Source organism: Apus apus, chromosome 16 (assembly GCF_020740795.1).
Source record: "Apus apus isolate bApuApu2 chromosome 16, bApuApu2.pri.cur, whole genome shotgun sequence".
Lineage (NCBI taxonomy): Eukaryota > Metazoa > Chordata > Aves > Apodiformes > Apodidae > Apus > Apus apus.
In genome coordinates this window covers 11,575,256-11,598,304 of record NC_067297.1, presented here as the reverse complement: position 1 = coordinate 11,598,304, position 23,049 = coordinate 11,575,256, and the positions used below count along the sequence as shown (strand labels likewise).

At 39.1% G+C, this 23,049-nt stretch overlaps 1 protein-coding gene across 5 annotated transcripts in view; it reads right to left on the bottom strand.

The window, feature by feature from the left end:
• SBNO1 (strawberry notch homolog 1) overlaps positions 1–23,049 on the bottom strand; it is a 33,684-nt gene that overhangs the window by 9,220 nt on the left and 1,415 nt on the right. For 3 of the 5 annotated variants that reach the window (XM_051634134.1, XM_051634133.1, XM_051634135.1), the window contains exons 2-24: positions 17,744–17,877; positions 17,212–17,316; positions 15,780–16,089; positions 14,091–14,135; positions 13,627–13,727; positions 12,359–12,455; positions 11,136–11,296; positions 10,000–10,133; positions 9,767–9,857; positions 8,676–8,837; positions 7,984–8,119; positions 7,801–7,906; positions 6,441–6,594; positions 5,723–5,905; positions 5,422–5,519; positions 4,656–4,807; positions 3,896–4,093; positions 3,427–3,597; positions 3,168–3,337; positions 2,158–2,289; positions 1,132–1,267; positions 595–707; positions 423–494 (exon numbers count right to left, since the gene is read on the bottom strand). In XM_051634134.1, the coding sequence (XP_051490094.1) occupies positions 423–494; positions 595–707; positions 1,132–1,267; positions 2,158–2,289; positions 3,168–3,337; positions 3,427–3,597; positions 3,896–4,093; positions 4,656–4,807; positions 5,422–5,519; positions 5,723–5,905; positions 6,441–6,594; positions 7,801–7,906; positions 7,984–8,119; positions 8,676–8,837; positions 9,767–9,857; positions 10,000–10,133; positions 11,136–11,296; positions 12,359–12,455; positions 13,627–13,727; positions 14,091–14,135; positions 15,780–16,089; positions 17,212–17,316; positions 17,744–17,875 (3,159 nt within the window). In that variant the 5' untranslated portion in view covers positions 17,876–17,877. The remainder of the gene's footprint in view (positions 1–422; positions 495–594; positions 708–1,131; positions 1,268–2,157; positions 2,290–3,167; positions 3,338–3,426; positions 3,598–3,895; positions 4,094–4,655; positions 4,808–5,421; positions 5,520–5,722; positions 5,906–6,440; positions 6,595–7,800; positions 7,907–7,983; positions 8,120–8,675; positions 8,838–9,766; positions 9,858–9,999; positions 10,134–11,135; positions 11,297–12,358; positions 12,456–13,626; positions 13,728–14,090; positions 14,136–15,779; positions 16,090–17,211; positions 17,317–17,743; positions 17,878–23,049) is intronic. The other 2 variants (XM_051634136.1, XM_051634137.1) reach the window with 1 other exon arrangement.

Genomic DNA, 23,049 nt, shown 5'->3' with positions numbered 1-23,049 from the left:
TTTGTGCCTCAGCCCCAAGCACATAGGGTAACAAGCATCTGTAACTCACACTAAGAAAAGTGTCTCTACAATAATAAGAACTGCTTATGATCTCTTCAGTTATAAATCACACTATATGAACAGCCCAGTCTTAGTTTCTAGTTAGAATTGCCAAATTAATCTTTCAGTTGTGACTGAAAGGACACATACCATTTACTTAAGCCTTGGATCATTAGCAGAAAAGTAATTTACACACATTTGTGTTCCATGTGGCTTTGCAAACATAACTAAAAATGATCCCTATCTCAGGAAAAAGACCTATCATAAAGTAGTACAGCTAAAAGTAAAACACTTCACAGGAGGTGGAAGAAAGCCTTCCTTAACAGGTCATTTGTGCAATAAGCACCAGAGCATGAGCTTTCAGACAGAAATAAAACCATCACCTTGTTGTCAAAATTGAATCTGCTGAGGTCTCGAGTTTCTGTAGCTCGTCTGTCCCCATGAGTGAGGGCTCCCTGTTAAGACACACCTTTGTAATTCAATCAAGTTTTAAGAAAAATAAATTTAAGTTGTATTTTTTGAAATGAAAGATAAGACTTCTTGAAACATTCTTACCAAGCTCTCCAGTCTTTTTGCAACTATAGATGCAAATCTTTGCTCTCCTGCCAACTCAGAAATTAGGAACACATACTCTGGAGCAGTCACTTGGTTGGATCTATGAGTTCTTCCTGGATAATTAAGTAGAAGAACACATGTTAAATACATTCCACTTCACTGAAGATTTCTAATAAACCAGGAATTGTAAGAGTAAAGAAAAAAGCTAGAACTTAATCCTGCTGAAAGTCAGTTTCTGCTCTGATACAACCAAGAAAAAGCAGTACACAAACACTCTAGAGTTTTGACAATTTTCATACAGACACTTGATACATAAAATCCCCCTAAGCTGCAGTGTGAGCTTGTTTGCTGGGGTTCTTTCAAAACTTTCAAGCTTTGAAAGTCATGTCTACAGATAAAGCTGATTCTGTTAATGGGGATAAAGGAGACTGGAAGGGTCCTCAAGCAGTCACTTAAGTCAATCTGACTTTCCAGAAACTGGCAGTAAATCCAGTCAGTATTACTGAGCTTGCTAGGGAAAGGGCACAAGTTATTTACCAAACTGCTGTATTGCCCTGTCAGCACTCCATGGCAGCTCCAGAGTCATGTGAACTCTCCGCCTCTGGTTCTTGGCTCTCCGGTCTGCTTGCAATGAAATGCCAGAGCTGGCAGCCTCTGAGATGATGGCAATGTTCTTTGAATGAGAAAGGACTTGTTAGTCAGCAAGAAACCCAAGATCAAGCTTCAATTTTCAGCTTCTAAATACATTTCATTTTACAATCATTACTAAGGTGGATCTGGAATAGTTTCACTGTTACTTGGTTGTCTTATGGCAGGAAGTGGGGGAAGAGGAGGAACTTTCTCTTATCAGAGGCAGAAATGCTAACATTTTTTTTGAGTGAAAGGAGTGGTTTTCACTTTGCTTTTCAGCAACACCTTTCTGTGCAAATGCAGGAAGGCTGTACATTGTGGTTTGGCTGTGCCAAAGGTCAAGTTTCTCTGATGTTGTCCTGCACTTCAGAAAGAACGGGAAGGACATGTGGAGACTTGCTCCAAAACGAAGCAACACACAAGACAGAAAGTTACTGCGACTGTTGGGTAAGGAAGAGGATGTGGCCATTCCAGTGTCTGAATAAATTGGCCTGGGAAGAATGTAAGTGTTGGGACTGCACCCAAGTCACTTACAGGAACATGATTATTTACCCTCAGGTGTAACAACAGGCCACAGAAGCTCCACACAACAGCTACATTCACTAGATGTGCCCTCTTGTGGCAGCACGTCCCAAATGAACCCAGAAAGCTGGTTTGCCAGACCAGCTCAGAGTTGCTGCTGTCAGTCACACCTCTGGCCTCTGTGGCCACCCAGGCTAAAGCAACTGCAGCCTCACATCAGACAGGACTGAACATACTGGTTTGAAAAACAAAACAAGGAGCAGTGAACTGGAAGTGATTTCTAGCTAGTACTTATAGTACTTTAAAAGTCACTGTGGGATAATGGCAGAGCCACAACTTGAATACGTTATTCAGTCCATGTTACTATGGCATCTGACAAGTTTTTCTAAATTGTCTCTCTTTAAGGACTACCTTATCTCCATCCATGAACCTCTGCTTCTCTGTGATGTTCAGAATTTCAACAGGCACATCAAGTTCAGATCTTGACTCGTAAGAGATGCTGCCATCATCATTGCTCACGACTCTCCCCTTGCGGCCTGTCATCTTTAAAAAGAAAAGGAAACATGAGCTCATTAGAGCAATATCCAAATTAATTGTCCAAAAACTTCAAACATTATGCTGTTTATTCATATGCAGACCTTAAAATAGATTCCATAATTTACTCCCAAGTGCAAAACTAAATCAGGGAATCAGGGTTATTTTTTGGTTGATGCCATTACCTGCTATGTGGAACACTTATTTAGAGGTAACTCAGGGAATCAAAAGCAAAACAAGGCCCATGTAGAAATGACACAGTCTTATACTACTGTCCAAAAGGGATTTACCAAGAGTATTAAAAAAATAAACTGGCAGCCAAGATTCTCACTGATTTTAACAGGGTCTATTAAATCACAAGGATGTTTCTACTTCACAGACACAACCAGCTTACTAAAGACATTATTCTGAAGTTACTGAGATTTCAAAAGAGATAATATTCATAAGGCTTTTCACTGATGCAGTTTTAATTATGCAGGTTCTTGACCTTCATTGGATGATGAACTGAAGCTGTTTTGGGTACACCAGCTTCAAACTGACTACAACTAGCTAGAGAAATATACCACTATAGAGCAACAGAGAAACTAGCACGAGTTACCCAAGAAGTTATCACTCTCAGAATTAACCTGTTTACCCATTTAGAGCTCTCCTCTGTATTCTAATAAAATCTTCAAGTTCCTTTTTAATTCAGAGGCACTCAGTGAAAGTAACCCATACTCTTATCCCTGAGAGATTGTCTAAAACTCTTAAACAAGTTCTCTATTTAATAGATACTTAAGTCACATGGAACCTTGAAGAATGACAACACTGATTCACTGCAGTCAGATAATGGATGGCTGCAGAAGAAAAAAACCATCCATTTCCTCTTCATGTGAGCAGCAACCTACCTCTGCAACATTTTCAGGACCACCCAGTTCATCAATAAGCTCATCCAGTGTATTAGGTGGAAGATCTTCAGCCAGCTTTTCCAGTTTATCAAGCAGTTCTTTTTTCATTTGTTGGGCCCTTTCAACAGCATCCTGACTTGTTACAAAGCTGTTGTTCGTGTTACTGTTGGCTGAAATTTAAGGGAGACTCTTCAGATTTTAGAATTTCACTGCCTAATGGCTAAGAAAGCCAATCAAAAGCAAAGAAACAACTTCTTACCTGACGTGTTGGTACTGGAGGTGGTGGTACCAACAGTGGAAGCAAAACAACTGGGTCGCTTTGATCCGAGACCAGAAGCTAGTAAGGCACTTTGGATAGAATCTGGGTCTATACTTTTCTTCTTTTTCTTGTCTTTATTTTTTTTATGCTCTTTTCTGATGAGCCAGGGATCTACAGGTAAATAAAGGTGGGGGGTTGTTTAATGTTTTTATTATTTACTAAAAAGCCATCCTTTCTGCTGAAAAACTACATTCTCATCACAAAAGGCAACTTACAAAGGTCTGAACTCTGGTGTGTAAAATCTACTTATAGGAGATGCAAACCAAGATTCTAGTACTAATTCCCATCTCAGTAGAATTACACGACCAGCTTATCAAACACTCTTATTTTGGCACCTTGAAATGGTTCAGAAACAATGCTTACTACCTGCAAGTACAATTACTTGCTTGTGAAACACAAACTCTCTTACCATCCTCATCATCTTCACTGGATTCATCTCTGAAGGGGTTGAAGTCATCATCATCTCCAGAACTCAAGAATCTGGAGCTCTCATTGTCACTTTCTTCATTGTCTGAAGCATCAGACTCACTTTCACTCTCATCAGAGCTGCTACCTGCAAGGCCACCGGTTTTGCGAGCTTTTTTGGCTTCTCTGCTTATTTCTTCACCTAATTCCATCACCCCAGAAGGAAAAAGCAAGTTAGTTTAGACATTGTAGTCTACTGTTGAGGTCTGTTTTACCACCACAGCATGAATACTAGAAAAATATTCAACTTCTAAAAATAGATCTGCTTAAACTAATTTAAGTTTTAAGCAAGACCTCTCAAGCTTTTTTTATGATCAACTTTTTGGTAGGAATACCATCAGTCTGGGAGGGTGGGTTAGTATGAATCTTCTCTTTACTGAGCCTCTACAAAAAGAAAGCAGCTGCTCGTGTGCCTGCATCAGGACATGCCACATGCAGGGCATTTTGGGATACAGTCCCATGGTCTAGCAACCCAATTTTGAGCAAAGTAGTACACAGAATTCACAGGTTCTATTGCTTCAGCAGCAGGTTTAGAATCTATTAATGGAAATTTCTAACAGAAGCCTTAGAGACTTGTAATACATTCTCTTTCATGAATGACTGTACTGAGACTTACATTCCCAAATTTTTTCCCAAGTTCACCCTTAGACAGCTCTAAAATTGCCACTTTCACTATAGCATGAGGGTAAGAACTTCAGCATTACCTTTCCTTTTCTTTATTTTGTTCTCCTTGCAAGGGCTGTCTCTGGGTGAATTGTTATTACTTTGAGCAGTCAAGTCAATTCCCAACAAGCTAAACAGCTTCTTCCTGTCAGGAGCTGGAAAGTGCTTTTCAATAAGAGACTGGAATACTCCTCTGTTTAAGAAAAAAAAAAAAAAAAAAAGGTTCTTCAGTCAAATCTGCATTTATTTGCAAGTAGAAACCTGTAACATTTCAACAACTTGCTTGACTTCTCTGAAGAATGATTCCTTGTGTATAATTATCACCCATATTATGTGTCATCTTCTTATAAGTTTACTTTACAGCACTGCTACTTATAACTTTTTTTAATTTGGTTTTGGTATCAAGTGGTATAGCTACTGCCATTTGCTCATTGCTCAGAGTTTAAATGACAGATTGATTTAAATTAAGATCTTCAGCAAGGCAGTCTCAGGACTGGATCTGATTCAGCTGGTAAGAGAGGGAAGTCATGATTGTAACTTGCTTTGGTTGCAAGTGTGCTCCTGGCAAGTCTTCCCCTCCTCCCTGTTTAAGGACAGTCCCAGCCCTTCACACCTGAACACATTTCCCAGGGTGTCAGCAAGACCAAGGATTCACTTGGGCAGCACTGACAGATTAAGATCAGCACTAACTACAAACTTCCTCTGCACTCACGCACATTTTACTCATGAAAGGACAAATTACTACACACACTAAACTGGACTAAGGTTAGTTTTGTAAAGGACAGTTTTAACAGACTTCAATCTTACTTTGCTGTAGAGACAAAGTCATTCAGTTCACCACCACCTTCCTCCAAAGCTTCTAATGTTCTTGCTTCTCCTGTTGACTGCAGGCCAATAACAACACACTGAAGGACAAATGAATACAAGGCATTGTTACTAAGATGACTGACTTGTAAGCTCATTTTTGCCTGAATTTCTGCTCACTAAATAGCTTCAATACCAGAAAGTACAAAAGCATACTATGTCTGAAAATGTTACATACAAAAAAACCCATCTAAAAGCTTTACATTTAACAAAGACACTGAAAAATAGGTTTTGATCAACTTACTTTCCCATTCTTGATTTCTTCCCGAGCCAGCTGCACCACCCTCTTCACTTTAGATGCTATGCAAAGGTACTTGAAAAACCTCTGGTGAGCTGACCAAAACTGGCCCCACATGGACTTCTTCATTCGTTGTTCTGCATCAATCAGGTCAGCTGCTTGTTGAAACCTCTCTCTGGCACTGACCCACTGCAGAAGACAGTGTTAATTGCTTTACATGTCACATCTCAAGGCTACACAGCTACCCTGGTTAATATCCAAATAAAACCAGAGAAGTTTAAAGTTACACTACCTTAGGAATGCAAGTAAAGGAAACTTTTATCAAACAAAGCTCACAACAAAGAAAATAGCTATGGCTTGGTAAATCCAGAAGATAATTGCACTCAATGAAAAGCAGATACTTTTACATTACTACCAATGCAAACATAATTAGAAAATACTGCATATCTGGTTTCTCCATTAATACAGGCAGGTAAAGAAAGCAAAGAGCACTGCCCATAATTAAACATAAAGCAAGATCCCTAGAAGAGAAAAACCTCACATCATTTTTTGCCAAGTTTTGGATAAAGAAATCTTGACATTAAGACTAGGCAAGATGATGCTACTCCTGGCTCTCAACAGCCAACAGTATTACATGCTGCTTCAGGAGCACTCAAGTCTAAACCAAGTTAGTTCAGCCTCTCAAAACATAGTAGAGAAAGCAAATTTAAAAAGGTGTTCTTACCAGTTTCACAGATTTATTGTACATTTTAACATATTCTTGTGAAAGCAGAACTTCATCAATTTTGAAAGTTACACCTGAAAAACTCAACTGTCTTGCTATGTACATTCCTCTCAGCTTCATATCCATAGCAACTATTTCCATGGCACCAACACCTCTAAAATAAAGGGAACAAATTAAGTCAGTACTAGAATTTTCAAGAGCAAGGATTTGTTAAAAACTCCCTTAAGTGCTTTAGAAAACATGTTTACAAATGTGAAGGACTGTCTGGTTAAACAGAGTCAGGTGAGGAGAGGGGGTCTCTTGAAATTTAGGCATCATCTAAAACTACATCTCTGCCCTGTGAGTATTGAGTGTATCCCAAGAGGTATAAATACTCAAATAGTTAATTTTGCCCAAATTACCTAGCATACATCAGGAGACAGCACCTTGCAAACTGTAACTTGATAATTAAGTTGGTCCAAATATACAACAAAATCTTGCACTGCAATTTATAAGCTCCACTGCAGATTTAAGGTAATGAATACAAACTGTATTAAGCTCTTTAGATTTATGCTGCTATGAAAGTAATTAAACTAGCAGGCAACTTAAGTTCTCTTCAGCAGCAAGGCACCTTCAGCAATACCTTGAGAACACAAAGTCAACTGCAAAGCCAACCTACTCACAAGCTTGGGCCTGTAATTTCATTCCTGAGTATGCATCAAAAGAGCAATAATGAAGCAGAGACAACACCTGTACAGCCTAGAAAACTCCTGCATCATGTAGCATTCTGAAGTGTTCAAAATTCTTTTAAAGTAAGCAAAACACAATATATTAAGATGCTCACCTACCAAAGAATGTAGCAGGTGCATTTTCTATTTACCTCTCGTATTTAGTTTTCATAGTAAGTTCTGAAATACAAACTACCTTGCAACAGCATACAGAATTTTTCTGAACTGGGTTCTTATGCCAGAAAGCACCAAGACAAGACTCCTTCCTGTTAAACTGCCTAGGCTGATGCATAAATATCAGAGGGCTTCTGCATATAGTGAGACAGCAGCAATTCTGAGCACCCTCAGGACATCCAGTGTGTTTTACCAATGAGCAGCAAAACATTTTCATTCCAAAACATCTACATTTTAAAGAGGGCTGTTTTTCCAGCAAGCTGCTAAAGCTCTCCAAGTTTTCTGTGAGCAAGGGAAACATCCCATTTTTTACCACAGAAGACAGGTTCTGTTTCTGCTGAATACAGAAGCCAGGGTCAGAAAGTTCTTAGTGCCGGGACAAATTTGCAAAGCAAGATGAGTGAGTGAAGAGAAAGGAATTGGAAAGCAGAGTCAACCACAACCACAGGTGTTCTGACTGTAGCTCTTCCAAGTATTACCTTCTTTCAACAGCCTGAATGAAATCACTGAATTCCCTAAATGGAGTTCCTTCCCCCCAGATTCCCAGGCGGTTCATATAGGCCATGTTTCTTGGTTCAGATGCACCTAGGAGAAAAACACACTCTGTACCAGTGCCAGTAAAAGCCCAGAGAGACAATTCCTACAATCCAAGCAGTACATACCTGTGGCACTAGCATAAACAACCCTGGCTTTTGGAAGTTTATTTTGAAGTTCCAGTACAGCCAGACCTGTTTTGGTCGGTTTTGATGAACCAACAGGACACAGATTCTTAGCTTTATGACACTCATCAAATACAATCTGAATCATAATTAAGGAAAAAACCAAAACAAAACACACACAAAAACTTTGTCCCTCTTATTTTTAGAATAAGGAGTTAAAACAGAAGAAAAATCTGCTAATTGCAAGAAGTGGCAGCAGGAAATTGTAAACTTAAAAAGACACTAGCCATTTTTCACTAAAAACTTTTGGGAAAAATATTGAACTGAAATATTTAAGAGCACAATTACTAACATGAGATCTTTAAAATGCTGTTGAAACTAAAAAAAAAATTAAGAATTCACTGGAGAAAGTTCCAGGGTAAACTTCAGGTCCTTAGACATATTTTATCAGTTCTCTCCAGAAAACACAGAAGCTTCATTCTTGTACCTGAGCTGTGCAGCAAAAATGACACTAATAGATTTGGCACAGTTTGTAAAACTTCAAGTCTGCTGTCAGAGATGCACACAACTGTCACTGGAATGGATTAAGAACAATACCTAAAAATACCAGTAAATAAAAATACAAGATTTTCTTTAAAGATGCAAGCTTAAATAGCCATTTGGTTACACTCAACTGATCTCCAGATAAAGGATACAACTCCATCAAAGTCTTCACCACACCAGTGAAGGAGCTGCTTTAATCTGGTTTTGTATTTACCACCAGACTGGCTTTCACCAATAAGAGAAGAGTAAGTAGCAAAGATAACACCTTTCTTTACACTTCCATTATGCTTGGAAGAAATTTTCCCATACTTGAACTGCAATAAAAAGAGAAGAAATTAGAGAAATTATTCAAGATACGCCTCCTCAAACCCACCTACCATATGATCACAGGATGATGCTGGTCTTAAACCTCAAGGTCTGAACAAGCTGTATCCCTGCACTGTGACTAGGGCACAGCTGGCACATGGCACTGTTGTTAAGAGGTAATCCAGGGCCTTACTTAAATATATACTTAAAGAAGACTAGATCTGAGGCCTCGAAAGAGTAACAGCCACACTCTGACCACATGGTTTCCTTAGCTGAACTGTAATTAATATTTGGCTTTCAAGGCATTCCTTAAAGCCAATGGATCAAGTGCATTTACAGCTGCCACCAAAAATGACAATTCCTAAAGCTTTACTGTGTTTTAGAAATTAAGGATTTACAAGCAAAAAATACTAGCCTGAATTTTGAAGGTCAGTGAACTCATCCAGCAATCACACTTCACAATTTATGTGACTGGCTAATCCTGATCAGAGGCAGAGGCTACAAAAATAACTCCACATGCTACTGCTGCCTTCCTAAATTATTGAGGAAGTTTATTATTCAAGTATTACATAAAAATGTATTACAGATAAAATGTGTGGTGGGAGATAGAAAAGAAAAAATTCAAATGCAACGAAGTCTGGAAGATTTAAAGAATATTTTGACTCCTAGGAAATACTCTACTAGTAGTATCAGTAGCAGCTTGAGGAGTAGTTTAAAAGAAAAATCACATGCCAAGACTTAATCCTACAGGGGGCCCATTTGTATGAATAACTTAAAGCACTGTGTGGTTCTTAAGATTAAGGCCTGTCAAACAAGCCCTAGACAGCAAATTTATTGAAATTAGTACATTCTTGCTCTTAAAACAGTCAACATGCACAACTTGTCACACACCTGTACCTGTACTGCCTCTACTGTACATTGTAAAAAGTTTCCACACCTTGTTTAATGAATGAACCAATATGTTTTTTGCTCCAATATCTCTCAAATCTCTTTCAGCATCATATTTCAGATCATTTGACACGCTGAACCTGGAGAAAACAAAGATATATTCTGTAAGTTGCAGCAGAAGTCCAAAGAGCAGTTGCTAGAACATCGGTCAGAAGACAGATTACACTGAATTTCAGTACCACAGTTACCAGCATCTGCTCTAACAAATCCTGACATACTTACCAGACTGCTCTTTTTCTGCCTAACAAGTAATTTTCATAGATTATTCCAGCTATGGTCCTTCCTTTTCCTACACCAGCACCATCACCTATCAAGAATCCAGCTCTGTCTCCATTGGGCAGGAATGTTTCATGTTGCTGTAGGAGAAAGAACAAAAAACTTGTACCCATTCTCCAGAAGACATCACCGTGGATTGTCAGAAATGTGCACACATAGGAAACATCCTAATGGATGAGGCCAGAGGACCATCCAACCAAGCAGCCTCCTAACAGTGGGAAGAGTGTATTTTATTTAAGGAGAGCAGGAGTCTAACTACTCTGTGATCCATTCTCCCCTTCTTCCTTCAGCACCTAAAATTACAGTTAAATTGCTGTACATATCTAATTCTTTAAGTGCCAAACTGGCTGCTTTTGCACCCACTGATGCACTCTTCCACAGCCTTTTCAGGTCACAAGACCCAGACATCCACTGCCTGTGTAAAGGAGCATTCTATCCATTTTAAACCCATCTCCTACCAGTTTCAACAAGTTCTGCTTTGTTCTTGTTTTGGGGGAACAGCCTTTTTGATAATGTAAACCTTGGTTTAACTCCCCTTCGTTTTTCTCCTCTCCAGTCTGAGGCATCCCAGTCTTGTTACTCCCTTTTCATGAGGAAACTTGTTCTCTCCTGTGACCATTTTAATAGTCCCCTAACCTCACTACCTCCCTGACATGTAGAGAGCTGCAGGTGCAACATCTGATGTGGGCCCACTGAAGTTTAACAAAGAAGCAAAATAACACCCAATTTATTCTCTGCACCCTTCCCCATGAGGCCAAACAGTGTTGGCCTTCCTAGCCTGCTGCTACTGCAGCTACTAAGTTATTTCAGTCAATTAAAAATAATTACTAAGATGCCCTTCCTGAGCTTTAAGAAAGTTCAGGATCAACATCACAGAAGCAGTATAGACAAAGCTTTCCTAGATGTATTACCTCATATTTATCTGAGCTGCAACTCACCTGCCACCTTCTAATGCAACTCAAACCTTTAAGGGTTTATTATTTTATCACTTTGTAAAACTGACAAAGCTGCACTTGTCAGACAGCAATTTTCCTCCTTAAATGCTGTGATGGTTTTTAAGCTGTGCCACTGTCTAGCATTACCTGGGCTGCATAAGTGATTGCTTCAAGCTGCAAAGCTGACAACCAGCCACTATCAATTGTTTCTTCTGATATTGATGTCTGGTACCACACATCAGGGGGAGTTACACTGGATAATGAGCTGGTTTCCACTACTGGGTCAGGATGGCGTAAACCAATTTTCACTGGTGAAAAAAGGAAAGGGAGGAAGGGAGAAGATGAAGACATAATACTCAGTTCTGTTGCTGCAGCACAGGTTGTCATATTTACCAAAAAAAATCTACAATTGCCCATTGCAAAGGCTGAACTCAAGAACTATTTCACTGCAACAGTACCTCAAGTGTTAAACTGCATTGTAAAGAAATGCAATAACCCGATTTTGTATCAGTACAATCCTAACTTATTTTTCTCTTCTCACCACCATCCCTTAATCATGAAATTAGGTAAAACTCAGTTAATAGAAAGTTAAAATACTTGTGTACTTGATATGTTTGAAACAAAACTGGTCTGAACCTTGCCATCCCAAAAGGCCAGAGGCAGCCTCAAGATGCCAGAATCACAAAAACAACATTCTTCTCACTATTTATATAGTGCTGGTTTTAAGCAGTATGAGAGAAGAAAAGATTTAGAACAGACATGGTTTAATTGCTGACAGATCTCATGAGTGACAATACAATTTAACCATTTAGCTACAAATCCCATGCAACATTTTCTGCTTTGCTTTTACAGCAGATCAGCAACGTAGCTAGAAAACTAGGAAGGAAACAGCTTTTTCTCACTGGTTATGATAAAGGAGAAAAAAGAGGAGATGGCAATTAATAACTGTAAAAGAGTCACTTAGAAAAAAATCACACAAGAAACCAGCTGTAAGCCAGTTAAGAACAATGCAGGAAGAATATGCACAGGGTAATTTCAGACTCAAAATGGATACTTAAGTGTAACAGTGACCAGCTAATCTCCTTAAAAATTTCCTCTGCTGAGGCACAAAGCATCTTAACACAGGTAAAAAAAGTCTGATCTTGGCTCATCAAATTCCTGAAAAAAGTACTGCCTGAAGATACACTGAAAAATTCGTTTTCTGTTAAAAAATTACCTGCATATCTTCCAAATAGGAAAACCCACCACAAATCCAGGTTCTTTTTGCTTTATTCAGATGGTAACCTGTTCTTTGGTGTTCACAACTATAGAAAACAACATTAGCTCTCAAAACATTTCAGCCTTTTGATGTAAAAAACCTTAGGGCTTACGTTTTATTGGCATGTACTCAGCATAAGTTTCTGCATGACCCATTTCTTCTTCATCTTCCTCCTCAGGTTCCTCCTCCTCTTTTACTGCTGGCACTTTCTGGAATAGAGAAATACCTGCATTAGTTAAACAACACATTGTTAATACTCTGTGTCCTGGAAATTGATGTGAGAAGTGAAATGAGCACAAAATTGCAATGAATGTTTTAACACTTGTACTAAATGAACCAGGGAGCAGCTGGGAAAACTACACATGAGATGTACATTTCTTACACTCTGAACAACCCTTCAAACACAAAGTCAGGGAACTTCCTCTCCTTTGCAAGAGGATTCAAGACATCCAAACTCACAGAAGCAGAGCTAGAAAAGGAGCACTTCTTACAGCACACTAAATCGAAACTATGACTTAAAGAAAAGTGCCTTGAAAACACAAGAGCTAGTCAACAGCCAAAATCCAACTCTCAAGTTAGACTGCATGAAGTCTCAGCAGCTTCAGCTTCATTACGTATTTTCACAAGTTCAGAGAAGTTCAGTTACTACTGTAACTGTTCTATCCCAGTTCTATCCAGCATTCTCTGAAACCTGACAGTAATTTTCACTGATCTGGATCAATGTAAATATATGAACACTTTTGAAGTACCCGCTAGGTGACAAATCCAAAATCTTCCACAATTACTAATTCAATGTTTAATATTAAAGTAATCTGAAAAGCCTTTTGCATGCCAGTCATCAAGGAGCACTGCTCATCACAGACTTCAGCCTGATTCTAGCTACCAGTAAAGATGCTGAAACTCAAGTGTTTACAGCATGATGTGTATTTTTATCAGATTGAGAATACTGAATGACACTCAATTTACATTTTAAATCAAACCACCCAGGACTTCACAGTCATGCTAGAGAAAGTCTGCTGGTTTCCTCACTGCTAGTTATATGAATGAGGTTATTTTAAGAGAAAATGCCATAAAGCACAGAACAAGTGACACATCACTCAGTTTTAACTGGAGCACACCCTTCTTCGTTCACACAATGAGGTTAAGGACAATAATTTCTTGAAACTCTCATTTACTACACAGGGAGTTTGCTCTACACAGCTCTTAGTTTTAGTCATCTAATCAAGTATTCATCTGTCAGAGAAACTAACCTTTTGAGCAGATGCACCTGATAATTCTACCCCACAAAAGCCATATATATGTGACTACTGAAACCAGCCACAGGTGGCTGTGGCCAATAAAACACACTCATTTAGCAAATTAACCATTTGTACTACTTACCATAGTAGGCGAAAAACTTCTCATTTTAATATCATTTATCCATATTCTTGCTACCTCTTTTGTGGAAGCCTCCTTCTTCAGTGCACCATTGCTCAGATCAGCTACAAAAGAAAAGCTGTGTTTGATAGGAAGTCCCTCCAAACACCAACTCAAATTAACAGCCTTCTAATAATGAGCTGAAAGGGAAGCTTAAACTGTTAGTAGCACCCTGGTGTTTCAAGAACACAATCAAGGTTTTGTCCAAATTAAAAATTATCTAAGCAAGGAGTTAAATCCTGCTACTACTTTGACTGAAGAAACTTCCCATGTAACACCACCACATCTGTACTCGTTTCAGTATTAAAAAAAGGTACTTTGGACCATCACCAAATGCATAAGTAGTATTTAGAAATACTCTATCTTGTGAGCCTTTGAAGTGTAACAGCAAACCAGAAAGCCCAGTGTTGCAGCAGAGATGAACTTACCTGGTCTGGTGGCATTTACCACCTTAGGAGAAACTAAAATCATTTCTGTAAAAGAAAAATTCAACACTTTGGACTCAATTGTTTAAAATTTATAACAGGATCCTTCAAGATAAAGATTTATTAACTCCTGTCCTGAGCCACATTTGGAAGCAACTGGATAAAGGGCTCACTACAGAACTAAAGCAATCTACACAAGGTTGGATGTAGAACATTAAAAGCAACTGTCAAGCTTCCATCATGTTGACAGTCAGTGCATGTAATTTAACATAATTAGCCTTAAAAACAATTAAGGCAATTGCAAATAAAGTTCTCCTCAAAGGGGTTGCATAACTTTTTAATGTTTTCCAATCTAGAACTCCTGCTGCCTAAATTACATGAAAAATCAACGTTTCCTTCCAAGAGCTTCTCTGCCCTTGAGTTTTCTACAAATGTCTTCTTTTGTAAGTACAAAGAAAGATCCCAAAACACAAGCACAAAATAACCTTAGAAAAGCAGTTCCAGAAGCTGCATGTCTCCTTTCCACTTACGACAGAAGCTACAGATTCAAGCAGTTTCTGCAGTAGTGCCACTATCACCCTTTGATGTTACCAATGACTTATGTGCTTCTGGGAGTTTTAATTTAGCACAAAGGGATAAAACCTCCAGTCAGTCCTATAAAACCTTCTCCCATTCCTCTTCCTCACTCCTTTATACCCCACACCAACTTCAGTTGGTGTCTCAACTACACCAGGCTGTTTTGGCCAACAACTCCCTAACAGAAAGCAATGAAACAAGGTGGCACATTCTTCTTTTTTGTTTCAGTCCTAACCAACAGCTTCCTTCATTGCACACCCCATCCAACCCCACCTGCAAAATCAGGACATCTTATTTCAGAGACAATTAAAATATAGTAACCAGAAAAAGCCTGCATACTTTCACAAAAAGCAGCAATAGAGGTATTTTCAAACTCAACTATTCTGATCTTAATTAACCTTATGCTAAAATCAGAGTAACTTGAAAGCAGCAAATAATACAAATACACATGCAGCTTTTTCTTCATATTAAGCTGACTGTATAAGGTGTCCACATATTAGAAAAAAATATGTAAGATTATGAAAGAAATCTCAAAAAAGACCAAATTTAAGAAGTAAGATGGAAGCAAACAGCAAGTTTTTAGGACTTAAGTTTTTAGACACAGTTAACCTGATGCCTCCCAAGAAACATACAGGGACAGAGATGTTCTCTTTCAGATGCTTTACAGAAACATCCTGTCAGAGGAGTATCAGCATGTACTGCAAACCTAATTTTGGAGATGCCAAAAAACCAATAGTCATTTGTCACAGGTTCCACAGCAAGTGTACAGCAGAACAGAAACTGATGTAAACTCAAGAAAGATAGTTAAATCACCCTCAGTAATGTTCATGAATTAATTTTACCCATTTACCAGCTGCAATCTGAAGTGTCATTTTCCTCAGTTCTTGCAGTAAATCAAGAGGTTAAATGTTTTTTTTAAAGCCTGTTATTTTGCATTCCTTTACCCTGAATTCTAACACTATTAAAGTTAGAATAGAATTTATCAGCTCTTCTGGACCATTTAATTTTGCTGTGATATTCTACTAATCAATAAAAATACAAGACATGCAAAGACCTTTGTATTCTATTCTTTCACCATTTGTCTAAAATATTCCATGAAAAAAGAAGAAAACTCACTTGCTGCTGTTGCTACTGGCTGGGCAATATTAGGTGGTGGCTTCAATTTCATGAGTTCATTAAGACTATTATTCTTGAGCAGATCTTTCAGCTGAATCTGGTCCTTGGGAGGTGCAGTGGTCAGGGCATTGCGTACGGCTGGTGCTGCAACCGAGGGGCGAGTGGTTGTGCTGGTCTGAATGATTTTTGCTACGGTGATGGTCTGCCTCGTGGTTGTAACAGGTGTTGTTTTTGTCATCACTATTGTAGTCCCCAAAGTTGGAAGCTGATTGATTTGATTCAGCACAAAGGTTGTGGTGGATGGTGGTTGCTAGCAACAAAGGAACAGGGAGATAAAAAAGCAGGCTCTGTTAGCCTTCCCTCTAGGCCACACGAGTCTCCATTTTTTAAAAGATTCTTATAATAAGAAATGTCTTCACATAACATGCTAAGATGCTTCAGTTAACATCCTGTGGTGCTACAGTCTAAGCAAGAAATGTCTATTAAGATACTGCTGCATGTATTTTTGAATGGTATTTTTAGATTTTAAGGTAAAAGAAAGGAAAAAAAATTAGGATGAAGGCTTCATCACCCAGGCACAAACTATTGCTACTACAGGTACAGGAACCCTGAAACGTATTTAAGAAGGGGTAAAAAAAATGCTGTGAAGCAGCAACTGGAAGAGTGAGAACACGTGAGAGCAACAAGTAGGCAGACACCAAGGTCAGTGAAGGAGGGGGGGGAGGAGATGCTCCAGGTGCCAGAGCAAAGACTTCTCTACAGCCCATGGCAAAGCAGGGTGTTTCCCTGCAGCCTATGGAGGTCTATGACAGAGCAGCCTGCAGCCTGTGAAGGACCTCACACTAAAGCAGATGGATATGCCCTGAAGGACACTGTGACCCAAGAGAAGAGCCCACATGGGAGCAAGTTTTCTGGCAGGACCTGTGGCCATGTGGGAGACCCTTGCTGGATCAGTCTGTTCCTGAAGGATGGCACCCTGTGGAAAGGGCCCACATGGGAGCGGTTCATGAAGAACTGCAGCCAACGGGAAGGAGCCAGATTGGGAAATTCTGTGAAGGAGCTGCTGAAGATGGGGAAGAAAGTATGGAGGAAGGAGTGGCAAAGACAGCATGTGATGATGCTGGGAGTGAAGTTGAGGCCAGGAAGAAGGGAGGGGTGGGAGGAAGGTGTTAGATTTGTTCTTTTATCTCATTTTCCTACTCCATTGTTAACAGGCAATAAATTAATTTCCCCAAGCTGAGCCTCTTTTGCTCATGACAGTAACTGCTGTTCTCCCTGTCCTTATCTCCACCCACAACCCTTTAATCCTGGATTTTTTTCACCTCAGCAAGTTGAAGAGAGGAAGCAACAGAGCAGCTCAGTGGGCACCTGGTATCCAGCCAAGATGAACCCACCACAAGTACATACAGAACTCTTAAGTACCAGTTCTTACCCGAACATTTAATAAGGCTGGAGTTGATACAGTCTCTGGTTCTTGTTTCACAGCAGCTGTGGCCTCAGTCTCCAGGCCTAGTTCTAACGCACTAAGTGGCACTGACTGCAGAGGAAAGAAAACAAGCATCAGGACATGCTCACATTAGCCAGGGGAAAAAACCTTAAGACTAAATATCCACCCACAAAATGGAAGTGGAAGTCCATAGCTGTGCTCATTACAAAGATTTCACTGAAAATAAAGATAATCAAGTGGCTGATTTCACATTCACAGAAGCTAAACATGCACCACCTTGTTAGTGAACTGTGGTGAAAATGCAATTAGTTTTCTGATGTCACTGCTCAACATACCACTGTTCCCACTCCACGTCCGAAACCATTACATCATTTTCTCAACTCAATACTATGAAGCAGGAAATTAAAGGAAACTCCACATTTTTTAACCATTTGCTATGGACACCACACCCTCCTCCACAATACACCAAGCACAAGCTCTTATGTCCTCTAGCCAATGACCATGTTCTTGTTTTAACCTGCTGAACAGCTGGAGTTGGTGCTGGATTTGCAAGAACCACGTCCGGCGAATCAATATCAAAGAGATCATTTGGACTGATTCCACTCTCACTCAAAGCAGCAAGCAACAGATCTTGTCCTGGCTCCACCATCTCTAAAAAATTAGAACCATAAACACAAGTTATGTTTCATTCTGACTTATTTTGTGCACACATATACTCATATTGAAAGGTCCTGTTCCTGGATTGAAGGACATACACAATGCAGCCTCTTGCACACACAGTTTCACTTTCTAGATTTGCTGTGGCTCTTTTGTTCATTTGTAGATTTTTCCTCTTTGTTTTTTCAAGTCTTTTCAATATACCCACCACATTTGAAAGCAAGAAGAATGAAGTAGCTTACTACACAAACACTATCATACCCATAAACTTAAAAAGAAATGTCTTTCTAGCCTTCACCACCCTACATTTTTAAGCACTACAAGAAATACCAAGAGGCAGAAATGGTGAGACTGTCTTATGCTAATGATGTCTTTGTCAGTGAAGCACACTGCACAAGGGAAGCACAACTCTTAACTCATTTCTTTATCTTTTAACAAGTTAGTGATAAAAAGCTTATAAGGAAAGCTTTTTTTTTCATGCCTGCCATCAGGTAGTAATTCATTCATTGAAGAATTTTTGTTTTGAATAGTGGAAAGAACAAATGTTCCCCTATTACAGTATGTTAACTACGTATTAAATAGAACACTAACACCAGGTCACAGACTCCTTTCTGTGTAGGACAAGCAAAATTAATTTCTAAAAGCTATTCTGAACAGCATAAAAAATTATTTTAATAAGCCAAATACTCTGTTTTGAGATGAAGAGGGAAGATTGTGTTCTGCTTCCTTAAGAAAGAAGCCCATTTGCCGTAGTATTACCACAAAAATTAGATAAGCCCACAAATGAGCTGTTGCTCTCATGTTCTACGATGCACCTCAAGTAGGAATTCATTTTACTTATTGTCCACACCTTCTGTAACACCCACTGGCACAAAACATCAAAAACTAACATAGCTGAATGCCTACTCTAGAGCAGGTAAGAGGACAAAAATATTTATTGGTATTTTACATCCACTCATTCAGACTCTGAAACAGCACTCACTCGCTGATCCTTCTCCACATGCAGAGCTAAGCCACATCCAGCTGGCTGGTCACACATGTTACTTAGCACATTTGGCAGAACAGGTAATTCCTGTAACAAATAAAGCCTCAGGCATTTAATTCTTACTCTTTTTAGCGTTAGTCTGCCCAATAGTAGGTGCACTAATAATGAGATGGTGACACCACAGCTGAAGTAGTGGATGTAAGGTACTAGGATAAGGGGAAGATACACTTTCCAGAATCAAGGACTGTACTACCCAGAAGAAAGCAACAAGCAGGAACTGGTGGGACTGCTACCGACCATATGCAGTCCCAATAAACACCACTTGTTGTGTCAGAACTAGATTCCATTTTATTTTTTTAAAGGCAGTTGAGGTGATCAGATACATTGTCAGAATGGCCAAGGCACAAAAATTATTAATAAATATTGACATCTAGCAGATTTCTTTAAAATGGCAGCTCCTTCAAAGGATGTCACCTCCTACTAGTCTGTCTCTTAGATCCCTGAATGGGTCAAGAAAAATTATTAAGGACAGTGAGTTTTATCTTTCAGGAGGATTAAGCCTCCTGTTTAAAAAGAGAACTACATATATATATATACACATATAAATTGGGTAGGATTGATCCTTAATTTCCATCAGACTAAAATACTAACAGCAATCATCATATCTAAGTTTAGAAGCTTACAGCACTTTACTAATTAGAACCAGGCGAGAGGAGAAAGATTAAGTCTACAAATGAAGTTTTAGCTTCAGTACTTTTGGTGTTAGGAACCTAACACCAGAGCAGCCATTGAGGGTGCTTGTCTCTAGAGAAGAGGCCTAAACATGGGATATCTCATCAACCCAGCAGCTCTGAAACACTTGACAATCATGACACTGCAGTATCAATTCGGGCAAGAGGCATAAGCACTTCCACACAGTGCAGCACCTTCACTCAACCTGGTCAAACAAAGATACCTAAATACAGAGAAGAAAAGATGTCAGTTATGTCACCATTTTTTCTGCATGTAGTTTTGATCACACCATCTCTAAAAGAAGGTCTGAGTAAAAACCGGTTGAGAGACAAGTGGCTATATCTAATAGTGTCATGGAAAGTCCAAAGTGTGTAGCTGTTTACTTAAAAGAGAACTAGGACCAAAAAAATTACTTAAGATAGCTCCTAGCCTGCTCTTACAATAGATGAAGGAAAGGCCTTTCTATGAAGCTGAGACTCAAAACCAAGTCTAGAAAAAAAAGTGCCAACACCACACAAAACCACATCTTCCCCAACCACCGTAAACTGCTGCCACAACCTTTCAAGTCTGTTGTAGGCTTAACAGATCCACCATGACACTGAACTCCACATTTTTAACCTTTAAAAACACAATGGATTGGGTATCTTGAGACAGTCTTGTTGAGTTCGGAAAAAAACCATTCACAGCAGTAACACTTTAATTGCTAACTTCAAAGTTTTCACTAGATGACTAGTGGTAGAAACTAGTACAGCAATTCCTGCAATTCCAGAACAAGCACCTTAACGTAGAAGCACCCATAAGAAACCCCCCAGCTGCATCTCTGGTGCTAACCCCGACTTCAACAGTCTTAAAAATTAGCAGCTGCTAACAACCCAGCAAAGAGCTAAGTAAAACAACAGCAGTTGTTTATTTGTCTGCCAGACAGTTTGGACAATGGAAGTTTGACTAGTTTCACTTATTTTGTTTCTGTACGCTAGGAACAAAGCTGCATTGTTTGAAACTGGAACAAAAAGAATTCTGAACTTCTAGAATTTTTACATTAAAAATCACTGAATACTTAGAACCAATTTTAGACTTCGTAAATCTTCCCAGCACCACAGCTGCCCTTCCCCCACCTTCTAATTTCTCTTTCTCCCCATATAGTTTTAATTTAGTAAGGAAATCAAATGAGCAAAAAATACATGAAGAGCTGCATCATGATAGCTTAGTTTATTTTTTGTGACATACACTAGTCAAGCTTCAAATGTTATCAAGAGGAAACAGCTCCATAATCTTACAAGGTAGGAGGCTCCTCAGTAAACATAAAAGAGACTTTATCAAGCTCTGCAGCTCAGCTTTGCAAATACTAAATAAGGACCCATTTGCCACATCTTGAAAATCTCCAGAAGAAAATACTTATTAAAAAGTTGTACCCTGAACTTTCACCAGTTGAAGAACTGATCTGAACACACAGAATCTTACAGGTAAGGTTGTCTGTGTTTAGTCAGGATGCCCAGTGTCACTTATAAAGAATCAACCTGTTAGATAAAACTAAACCTAAAATTTAAAATTTCAACATTAGTAGTATCTGGATTTTCTTCTTTGTATTAAGAAAATACATAAACTCCTGCTGTTTCAAAAAGGGCTATCAAAACACACCAAACATTTCTGTAAGATGCTCTTCTGCTGAAGAGACCGGCCTCAAACTTTGATTAAAAGGCAGTTTTGCCACCACTGCACATTATGTGAATGATTTCTGATTTAAAGATACAAAACTAGAATGCTATGTTTGATATGATGTCATGTATCCATGCCAACCTGGCTCCCTCCCTCCATTTTAGCTTTGGTACAAACAAGCAAAACAACAACAACAACAAGATTCCAAAACACATGTGAAACAACATGCTCTTGATTTCCCCCCAGAAAAATAACAGCAGCATCCTAAAGGATGAAAATACTTTGATTTTTAGCTCTGCAAGTTACACATTGTAACACTGCATAGCTGAAGGACTTATTTAAAATCATAATGAACTCCAGTATCACAACTCAGCCCAAATCAAACATCGTATCAACCATGTGCAGCAGTTTCCAAACCCTTGTGACCACGGGCATCTGGTGTACCCAGCCTGCAAGCTTCAGCTTTAGTGCTTCACTGGGACACTGATGTAGTTCAGCAACTTGTTCTGCTTTTATTGAAAGGGTTCTTCCCACTGGCTTTCTGAGGAATACATGTCACTTGAGATGCACCACAAGCCATTTAAAATATCATACAAATTATGAAGTTGGACAGAAAAGGCAGATATGTCCCCCCCAAATCCTCTGGCTGTCTAAACTGTCACCCGTTATCAACCTAAAAATGTCACATCTGGATCTGCAGCCTCTCACAAGAGGTGTAGGAGCTGCTAACCCCCAGCACCACACAAGATTCTCTGGATATCCAGATGGCTTTTGCTCATCTTTCAGCCCTTGGCTCCAGAAGACAACCTGGGTAACAATAAAAAAAGAAAAAACCCAACAAACCAAATCCCTTCTGGTCCTTCCCAAGTCACCATCCAATCAGAGAGTAAGATACTAATTAGTGAACTCGCCCATCCTCACATGCTTTCACCTCAAGGCTGGTAGTTAACATTGCATTCAAATGTACAAAGTTAACTTGGAATTTTGGTGAAAACTATTCCAATCCTGCAAAAACCACACCAGTTTTTCAAATGCTGGTTACCTCTCTGAAGTCAAGGCTTGTAAAGACATGACTTACAGTTCAGGATACTCCAGGATTCTGGATACTCCAGAACTCTGTCTCAAAGCTCTCTTACTATGACTGTTGCACAAAAGCTACAGTTGTCAGGATAGACGGTTTGAGAACAAAAAATTGAGAAAATTTTGAAACATTCAGAGAGTAAACAAAGCAACGATTTGGCATGAAATAAGCTTGCGGACTACATGGTTAGAGTTGATAACTTAGCCAGCAGGGAAAGTTTTTAAAAAGCAAAAAAACCCAGAAGAGATAAGAGCAGTATCTGCGCACTGGTTCCTCTCCTTAGTTTAGGCCTGGGAGTCAGTTCTAGGAGTATCTCAAGGCACAAGAAATGCATTAACCATATCTGCTACCTACTCCATGGCTGGCAGCATGGCTGTGTGCCAGCTTTCACACCAAAGAACTTGTTTGGACAACAAGACACACTGCCCACATTTCACTTCTAATCACTAAGATTGCATTCAGATATATCATTCTAGTAAGGAAAATACTGAAAAACAACCCAGATGTCATGCTGTTGCACAACTTTTGCCATAGTCAATGATTTGCTTTACATCACCAACTAGAGGTTTTCAGTTTAGTAGGGGAAAAAGCTTGCAAGACGTTAATGTATTTAAATAATTTTAAGGCAGACACAACCTACATACTCTAAAGCCAAATAGTCTTATCAAGCTCTTAACTGTAGAATAAGTAAATAAATGAATTATGAGCGTGA